At 33.5% G+C, this 10,357-nt stretch overlaps 2 protein-coding genes across 2 annotated transcripts; one reads left to right on the top strand and one right to left on the bottom strand.

Annotated features, from left to right (window-relative positions):
- Positions 1-867: 867 nt before the first annotated feature.
- Positions 868-3,793, top strand: LOC102585323 (pentatricopeptide repeat-containing protein At3g61520, mitochondrial-like). Its single transcript, XM_006339570.2, has one exon. The coding sequence runs from the start codon at positions 983-985 to the stop codon at positions 3,266-3,268; it is 2,286 nt and encodes a 761-aa protein (XP_006339632.1). The 5' UTR covers positions 868-982; the 3' UTR covers positions 3,269-3,793.
- A 1,583-nt stretch (positions 3,794-5,376) lies between these two features.
- Positions 5,377-7,242, bottom strand: LOC102584992 (WRKY transcription factor 22). Its single transcript, XM_006339569.2, has 3 exons — positions 6,641-7,242; positions 6,400-6,510; positions 5,377-6,266 (listed from the first exon to the last, which is right to left on the bottom strand). The coding sequence occupies exons 1-3, from the start codon at positions 7,093-7,095 to the stop codon at positions 5,774-5,776; spliced, it is 1,059 nt and encodes a 352-aa protein (XP_006339631.1). The 5' UTR covers positions 7,096-7,242; the 3' UTR covers positions 5,377-5,773.
- Positions 7,243-10,357: the final 3,115 nt, after the last annotated feature.

The following is a 10,357-nucleotide window of genomic DNA, read 5'->3' as shown; positions in this document are numbered from 1 at the left end:
TGTTTGTATAAAGCGAGAGAAAATTGTATATATACATATATTTTCGTTCCCCTCTCTCCCCTCTCCCAGATCTCGCTCGCCACCTTCGCCTCTCTCGCTTATACAAACAGAAACGAAATGTATAAATTGCGCTTATGTTTGTATAAAGCGAGAGAAAATTGTATATATACATATATTTTCGTTCCCCTCTCTCCCCTCTCCCAGATCTCGCTCGCCACCTTCGCCTCTCTCGCTTATACAAACAGAAACGAAATGTATAAATTGCGCTTCTGTTTGTATAAAGCGAGAGAAAATTGTATATACACATGCAAATATATATATTTTCGTCCTATACACTTATAATTATACAATACAAATATTTCCCTGCCCAGTTTTCTTTTGCCTTTCTCTCTTTCTCGTTTTATACATACACAGATTATACAATTGATCTTTTGTATACAACTATTTTCTTTTGTATATGTATAGCGAATTATACAACTGTTTTTTTTGTATATATATAGCGAATTATACATATATATGTTTGCTATGGAGCTCAATTATGCATACTTTGCTATAACATACAAATATGAATTTTGTGTTTGCTATATGTGAAAGTTGCTCTTTTTTTTTCTTCACTATTTCATTTATAATTGATAAAAAAAATTACGTCTTGTTCAAGTTTATATAAGTAAATTAATTGTCCATCTCAGATTATTTTTTTAATGCGAGACTTGTTTAAAATCCCTCCCTTTTAATATATTTTTTAAAATAAACAAAAGAATAAATGGTAAGATAAACAAATTTCAATACTAAGTTCAATCTAGTTGAGTTTTATATTTCCTTCAATTTTTTCTTAAACTCAACAAAATAAAATACAAAATCCTGATAAAAATTCGTCCATTGTCGTTAAAATAAAATTTCATTTGGTAGAGACTAGACCCGCGCAAAATTTTATGACCTAAAACTATCCATCCGTACCGGTTCTTCTGAAAATCCGATTACTATGAAACTCGCAGCTGCAAGAAAATCCCTCCTTCATCTTCCCGCACTGCCGAAAACCGGCAGTATTTCCGGCTTGAGACACTTCTCCGGCGAGATCGACGATACACAGAAACCTCTTCCGCCGCCGCCAACCTCCTTTGCCGTTCCCGAAATAGTCTCCCTTCTCAAAACTAACGATCACAATGACTGGATTTCCAACTCGCAGCTGGTTGAATTTCTTCATACTCCTCCTTCCCCAACTTCCCTTCTCAAAATCACCCGCCAATTGGGGTCCACTGAAAAAGCTTTACATTTTTTTGAATTCTTCAAGACTCATAGTTCGAGTTCATCATCAAACCCCTCTTCTCTTTCCTTCACATTTCAAGCTATTCTCGAACAAGCAATGCATGAAGAAAAGTCGGACGTACCCGGTAAGCTTTTTCAACTGTTTTCCTTTGCTAAAGACCGAAAAATCCCTTTATCGATCAATGCTGCGACTCTTCTTATGCGATGCTTTGGGAGAGCCAAAATGCTCGAGGAATCGATATCTGTGTACAATGAGCTAGACTCGGATTCAAGAAATACAAATGTGGTTAATTTGTTGTTGGATTGTTTGTTTCGTGGAGTGAATATTGATGATGGGTTCAAGGTGCTCGACGAAATGCTCAAAAGGGAAAGTGATTTTCCTCCGAACAATAGTACGGTGGATATTGTTCTGGATGCTATGTGGAAGAGAAATTGGGTGGGGAGAAGGATGAGTGTGGAGGAAATTTGTGGACTTCTTGTGAGATTCTTCGAGCATGGTGTGTTCTTGGATGATGTGTGGTTTACTAAATTGATTACCAAGTTTTGTCGAAGCGGGAAGTGTGATAAGGCCTGGGACCTTTTGCATGATATGATGAAGTTGGGTGGTCAGGTGAAAGCTTCTTCATTCAATGCCCTTTTGAGTGGGTTAGGCCGGGAGCATGATTTTCAAAAGATGAATTTGCTTATGAATGTGATGAAGGAAAAGGAAGTTAACCCAGATGTTGTGACATTTGGGATTTTCATCAATCATTTATGCAAATGTTACAGGGTCGATGAGGCACTTCAGGTGTTCGAGAAGATGGGAGGGAGTGAAACTGATGGTGTTCTTGTTAAGCCAGACGTTGTTCTCTACAATACATTGATTGATGGACTTTGCAAGGTCGGGAAACAAGAAGAAGGGTTAAAGTTGATGGAAAAGATGAGATTGAAGAATGGATCTGTACCTAATACTATTACCTACAATTGCTTGATAGATGGTTTCTGCAAAGCAGGTGAGATTGAGAGGTCATTGGAGCTTTTTGACCAGATGAAAATGGACAGGGTTGTGCCAAATGTCATAACTATGAATACTTTGCTCCATGGAATGTGTAAGTTCGGGAGAGTTAGCAGTGCTATGAGTTTTTTTGCTGAGATGCAAGAGAAGGGTTTAAAGGGGAATGTGATCACGTACACCGTCCTCATTACCACTTTTTGTAGTGTCAACAATATTGACAGAGCAATGAGTTTGTTCAATGAAATGTCAGAAAATAGGTGTCTCCCTGATGCCAAAGTATACTACAGTTTGATCATGGGCCTTTGCCAGGCTCGAAGAACAGATGACGCCTCCTGTATTGCTTCAAAGGCGAAAGAAGCTGGGATTGGCTTGGATATTATCTGCTACAATGCTTTGATTGGGGCACTTTGTAGGAAAAATAAGATTGATGAAGCTCATAAGATGCTTAAAGATATGGAAGAGGCAGGTATCAAACCTGACTGTTACACCTACAACACTTTGATATCATATTTCAGCGAGAAGGGGCAATTTACAACTGCCAGTAGAATTATGAAGAGGATGATTGATGATGGTTTTTTGCCTAATGTTGTTACATATGGAGCATTAATTCATGCATTTTGCTTAGCTGGAAATCTTGATGAAGCTATGAAAATATTCCAGAATATGAGTTCGGCTATTAATGTGCCACCAAACACAGTCATATACAATATTTTGATTGACACTCTCAGCAAGAGTGACAAAGTAGAAGCTGCTATTTCTTTGTTGGGTGAAATGAAGGACAAAGGGGTAAGACCAAATACCAAAACATACAATGCCCTCTTTAAAGGTCTTCAGGAGAGGAATTGGGTGGAAAAGGCATTTGAAATAATGGACCAAATGACTGAAAATGCTTGTAATCCTGACTACATTACCATGGAAGTCCTCACTCCATGGCTTTCTGACATTGGTGAAACAGAAAAGTTGCGAAGTTTTGTGGAAGGATACGAGGTTTCTACTTCAACTGCCTAATACTAACTGGAACTGAAGATACTTTCCTAATTCTGCTGTGATGTTCACTGGGCATGTCGAGATTCTTTTGCAGTCAGTTGAGGTCCCATTTGGATAGTTTTCTCGACCTTTTGGCTAAGATCAAATGGAATGTGAGAGGTCTCATTTGGTCTTCAAGCTCTGTGCTGTCATTTGACATACCTGCATTGATGCATAAGTTATTGTGTAGGTACACAAATCACGTTCTATGAAGACATCTCCATTCATTGCCCTTACATTGAACTGATTATCATTTGGACACAACAAAATGATGTCACAAATTTGGTGGTCGTGCTGATTTGTATTTTCAAATTTCATCCAAGTTGTAGCTGGTGTAATTGCTGCCTGAAGCACCTTATGTTCTTGGATAATGATTTTATTGATATCTAAATCAAGATAAAGTTGAAATAAAGTTTATATATGGCTTATATTGTGCCAACTCTGTACTGAGCTTTATATTTTGGCTTTGGATGTATCTTAATGCTGTTCGTCTTTCCTATACTAATATTTGGCTATCTTGGTTTGCCTTTTGACATGTAGTGAAAATGTGTTTGTCTTTTGATCTCCATGTATACACAGTTCTGAAATCCGAATTTCTGATGGTCTTCTGCTATCAATACATTAGTGTTTGTTAGGAAGACAAATACATTAGTGTTCTTCGTGATTTGTATGAATTATGCCTATCAGTTGCTGCAGTTAGTTGTGTTTCTACTGAGTCCAAATTTTGGGTTTGATGAAAAGTTGTGTATTTGACAAGTGAAAGGTATAACGATCAATGAAGTGGGATGAAAAAAAATGAAGATCAAAGTTGAAATCTCAATAGAGTCAAAAAAAGAAAAGCCAAGTGATTCGTTCCCATCTAAGTTTTAGTTGCCAAGAGTTACTCGAATATGTGTTGGTATACTTGATGGAATAGTTGAGGCGTGCACAAGCTGACTAGCATAGTTCAAATGAAATTTTGCATCTTCTTAACTTGTTCCTTCTCTCTCTTTTTGTCCTTCTTGGGGGTTATTGTGGAGGTACTGCTCTAACATGTTGTTTACACTATTCCCCATATGCTAGAATGTATCTACTAGATTCCAATGTTCTTTTGGTGGGTGCTTCCCTTTTGAAAAGATACGTTTCGTCCTTTCATGCTCTTGTCCACTATGTTCTAGCTGTTGAGAGACTATAGAGGCCAATTACCCAAAGTTATAACCTAAAGCTTTATGTCTAGTGAGATACGTGTTACGTTATATTTTTAACTCTGAACTGTTTTTCATAATAATATGTTTTATTTATAGCCATAGAAGTCCCATTGTAGTACAATTTTCAACTCAGTAAATGTAGCAACGTTAGTTGATATCAAGTAATTGCTTATTTTCAATTGGCTCGACTTCCTTACAAGTAAATCAAATTTAAACTAATCAAGTCAATTATTTCAACTTTTAAAAAAATAAAAGTCAAAAAGATGAACATCGATCCGATAAATTACCTAACTTTGCACATTAGCAAGTTGTAAACTCAGTTGAAAGAATTGAATAAATATTGAAAAAATAAACTTCAACCCTTGAATTTTCACTTTGAATAGATAGAAGTTCCATTAAAACACATCACATTCACTTTGTACAGTACCTAACAGGATATGAGTCTACAACACCCGCATTTAGAGATATCTAGGAGCTCTAGACAGATTTTTTTTTTCTTTTTTCCGGAGTAGAATTTAAACTATTACTCCCTCCGTTGACCACAAGACTAAAGATATTATGATCTACGTGTCTTTTAATTTATGATCATGACTAAAAAAAATAAAAATTACTTTTTAAACGTCACATCAAATTAAAATGGAGAAAGTACTTAAATATACATTAGAGTAATTTGCTCTAATTCAAAAACTCAGTTTTCAAATTTCAATCAAATTTATGTCCAAACACACCTACCTAATTCAATCGATAAGCAAAAATGGTGGTTGTTTGAGGTAAATTTGCCAGCAAATTTCCCAAGATTCCATTTGGGTAGGACTCAAAAATCCCCAAACATAATTAGTAGCACAAACACTCAAACACACTAACATGAAACAAGCACCACAAAAGGTATAAAAAAGGTAACACTTGAAAAAACTTAAATCATTGATAATGATTACTAGTACTACAAATTAAAATTACAACATTTATCAACTAATGGAATTTTTTACCTCTAATCTCTATGTACCTTATATAATCCAATATAATTAACCTACTAAACAAAGAACATTGGAATCTAACTCTTACTTTTTCCTTTTTCCTCTACTATGATTATGGAGAATGGAATTATACCTTACACGTACAAAAAGAGAACAAGAAATTAAAATTTATAAAAAAAAAAAAAAAAAGACATGGAGATTTCAAGATTCTCTCTTGCTTTCTATTTTCCTATATCTCTAACGGACAAAAAGATACTCCTACAACTGAAAAAGAACAGTGAAAAAGAAGAAAAGCATCAATTTCTTCAACTTTTTTTTCCGGCAAGTCAAACGCCGCCTGCGGCGGTGGTTGTGGCATTATTTGACATCCATGGAAGCTGCATAGACCCCGGAAGATTATCGGAAAAGCAATCTCCGGTGGCCTGAGCGGCGAGTTCATCTAATCCCTCAAAAAAATCATCATCTGCAGGCTCCATGTTATCTAATCCCATATTTGAACTACCAAATTCGTCATCGTCGTCTTCAAAAATGTCTTCTCTTTCATCCCTGCTGCTTTCTTGCTTCTCCGTCGCCGGTGAATGGCACGCCGGCGAAGATACCGGCGATGAGCTAGTGGGTTTGTTAGAGTCACTTACAGTACCAGCTTCAGAATTCGCCGGCTTCTGACGGGTACTGCCGGCGAGGGAATTCCGGTGAGTAGGCATAGGGTGATTGTGCTCTGCTGTGTAAGTGACAATGAACATATTCGGGTCGGATCTATTTCGCTCCACTTGTTTTCGGGCCAAACAACCCTTTGAGGTACTGCACCTGTAATATCCCCTGTTTTAACCCAAAAGGAAGAAAACAGAGTATATCAGAAAAACTTTAATTACTAAAAAAAAAGTAATTAAATTTGTTTAGTTGTTTTAAACCAACTTTAAAATGTAATTAGAAGAGAAATTAAGGAATTTACCTTGGATATGGAGAGCCTTTGATGGGTTTTTGTCCATATTTTCTCCAAGACCACATGTCAGAAGATAAACCTTCAGCAGGTACTTGGCATACCTTCTTCAATTGATTTTTTCTGAGAAAAAATCATTAAAATGTGTGAAAATATAAAAATATAAAAATTATAATATGGGTATATGTAAAAACTAACAAAGGTCTAATCTTTCCATCAAAAAACTTCAAAAAAAAAAATTAGTTAAAGTTACCTTCTTTTAGGTCTTGGGCTTTGAACATGTGAAGCACTAGTAGTTGTGGAACCATATACAGAGAGAGGAGACTGTTTGGGTTGTGTTAATCTTGTACTGTTTAGCTGATGAATATGCTGTTGTTGTTTTAGTGTTTGTTGGGGTGATAGATCTTGTAGTCCTCCAAGAACAGAGAGAGGTGAAATGGGTATATTATTACTATTATTTTGAGGAGAAAGAGGTATTTGTTGTGATTTAGGGAAGAAAGGCTTGTAAAGATTATGCAACTCTTCAAAATCACTTATGGGGTTATCAAATCTTGGCACAAATGGATCTTGAAAACTAAAAAAGTTGCCATCTTGTCTTGGTTGGAAGTTGCTGCAACAAGAATTAGTAGTGGCTGTGGTGGTGGCAGCGGCGGTGGAACTAGACGCGCAGCCTCTGACCACCGCATGTAGATCCCAATCCTCTTCCATTTTGTTAATTTCTCCTTTTTTAGCTATGGCCTTGACTTTTCGGCTAGAGAGAGGAAATGCAGAGAGACAAAAGAAGGCGCTGACTTTTGGCTTGAGAGAGAGAGATGGAAAAGGGATCTGAGGAGAGGCATAAATGAGTGGAATACATTTATTATTTATAGAAAGAGATTGTGTGTGATTTGGCTGGTTTTCACTATATCAATATGTATGTTTAGAGAGAGAAGGTGGGGGACAACAAATATTTTTCATTTTTGATTTCTATTTGTAAACATTGGACCTTTTCTTTTATGAGTTAATGAGTTTTACTTTTACCCATATTTAGTCCTCATATGTTCAAGATTTGAGTTGTCAAAAGGTGAAAAAAAAATTCCTATGTGTATTAATATATAGGTATTACTGATAGGAAAAATTCTTTTGGTCAGAAAATTTTGTCAGAATAGTTAAATAACATATTTCACACTATGTTATTTTATCTTTTTAAATATTTTTATCATTTTAATTTTAATACATTTTAATTAAAAAATGAAAAAAAGATCAATTTATTTTAAAATAAAAGATATTATAGACTTTTTAAATTTCTGACCAAATTCTGGCCAATTTTTCTGGCCATTTAATAGTACCCTTACTAATATTATAGATTTTCAGGTATTAAACTATTAGTTGTAAAACCACATTACCCTCAAAAAAAAATTACATAATTGTGAAAGATGTTTTTTGTAAAAAAATAAATTAATGTAATGTATATTATTTTTAATACACCAAATCAAATGATGCATAAGAAATAATATGTATAATTAGATAATACAAACACTACTAATATAGTCTATTTAGTATTATGCTTATACATTTTATCAAACGACCCGTTAATAGTATTAATTGTACTAACACAAGTATTCTTGTAAATCGCATCAATTAATTACTCCATCAACCACCTTTATTTGTTTATGTATCGCCATAAAGGTTTACTTTTACTTGTTCGGTTCGAAAAATGGAAAGAATTTGTTTATCTTCCTTTTTTTTGGTAATGGGAGATAATATCTCACGAAATGTCGATATGATAAAGTTATTATTTATTAATTTGTAAGAAGCATTTTAAGTCAATACTAAATAAATAAAAGTAGACGAAGAAGTATTCAATTTAAAATTATGATATTTGGCTGAAAATTAATTTTGTGAAAAAAAAAATGAACGATCTAAAATATTTCATCATAAAATGATTTTATGTAAAATTAATTATTTTTAACCAATGAAGTTATGACTCTTTTTTGTTTACAAGTTAAAAAGGAGAGTACATGCATAACTTGAAGGAGTATAATTTATGCAAATACCACAAATTCTAATTTTAATCATAAACTAACTTGAAGGAGTATAACTTATGCAACATACCACAAATTATAATTTTAATCATAAAGTTTATTCAGTAGAACCCTTTTTACTTTTTACATTACTATGCAACAAAAAAGAAAAGTGGGGTAGAATTTTCCAATAAGATGACAACAACGGTGTTTGCTTTATCTATTTCTCTTATTTAACCTTTTCATAGTCAAGCCATAAAATTTCATCCACCTTTCACATAGGATAAGCAAAGCATTTGCTAGCTAGCTAGCTAACATGTCAACAACTTAACAATTGTTTAATAAAAGTGCTAAGACTTGGTTTGAGTAAGATTCTAAAAAGGAAAAAAGATAAGGATTTTATGGTTTGTTGGTTAGCACAACATATATAAATTTAAATTTATTTATTGTAGTGTGTTCAATTATTCAAAGGGACTTATCTTTTGTCCTCATCTTAATTTTGAAAAACAATATATATATTTCTTTTTGTTGGTGGTTTTGGAGGGGTTGACTATTAGTAATGTCAAAGGGCAATGGTGGTTTAGCAAATTGGAAAAGGTCCACGCGGTATGTGTTTACACGCTCTCACATCGAGTCTCGTGAGTGCGTGCACTTACCGACAAAAACAAGAGAGAGGAGAGAGAAACGGGGTGCTTCTTCATGTGGAGTGTTTTTAATTTTTTTTAATTTTATTATTTTTTATTTTGTTTTTATGTGTCCCTATTCGAAGTTGGAAACTTGGAATATGTACCAGAATTTAAGTTTTATATAAATATAAAATTTAATACATAACTAACCACTTAGCTTTTGTTATAATATTCAATTTAGAAATTTGAATTACCTCTAATTTTAACTAAATATCTTAATTCTTTATAAAATATTTCAGTTAGACTTGTTATTCTATTTTTAAAAAAAAATTGTGTTTTTATTTGTCTATTAGTTTGTTAAATTAATAATATAAAATAGGGTAAAGGATCAAATATGCCCTTAAACTATTCGAAAAGGTCTAGATATACCCTCCGTTTAAAGTTTGGCTCACTCATGCCCTCGCCGTCCAACTTTTGGTCTAAATATGCCTTTATGGGCGTTAGTTGGCCTGCTGGGCATATCCAACTTATTTTCCATTTCTTTAAATGTCACATGGAATTGCCATGTCATTTTGACTTTACCACATGACATAAGGGAAAAGGGTCAAATATTCCCCTAAACTATTCAAAAAGGTCTAAATATACTCTCTGTTTAAAGTTTGGCTCACTCATGCCCTCGCCGTCCAACTTTTGGTCTAAATATGCCTTTATGGGCGTTAGTTGGCCTGCTGGGCATATCCAACTTATTTTCCATTTCTTTAAATGTCACATGGAATTGCCATGTCATTTTGACTTTACCACATGACATTTATATGAAAATAGAAAGGGATCAATTATGCCCCAAAATAATTCCAACCCATAAACACTTAATCCAACCCATAAATCAACCCCCCTTTTAAATAAACTACCCGACCCGTTTTCAACAATTTTGTTTATTTTTTTATTTTTTTCGATAAATCCCGAAAATTAGTAATTGATTAATAAAAAATAGGACAAATATGAAAAAATATATAAAATTAACGCAAAAAATTAACAAATAAATATTGTAACCTTAAATTCAACAATTTCAACAATTTTTTAAAATTTTTATTTTTTTTGGTAAATCCCAAAAATGGGTAATTGATTAATAAAAAAATGAAAAATATGAAAAAAAATATAAAATTAACTCCAAAAAATCACAAACAAATATAGTAACCTTAAATTCAAAAATTTCAACATTTTTTAAAATTTTTATTTTTTTCGGCAAATTTCGAAAATGAGTAATTTATTAAAAAAAATTGTTAAAAAAAATGGTTGAAAATTTTGAATTTAAGGTTACTATATTTATTTGTGATTTTTTGG

Source organism: Solanum tuberosum, unplaced genomic scaffold (genome assembly GCF_000226075.1).
Source record: "Solanum tuberosum cultivar DM 1-3 516 R44 unplaced genomic scaffold, SolTub_3.0 scf00010, whole genome shotgun sequence".
NCBI lineage: Eukaryota > Viridiplantae > Streptophyta > Magnoliopsida > Solanales > Solanaceae > Solanum > Solanum tuberosum.
The sequence above is the reverse complement of the archived record's forward strand: the minus strand, read 5'-3'. Positions and strand labels throughout refer to the sequence as shown.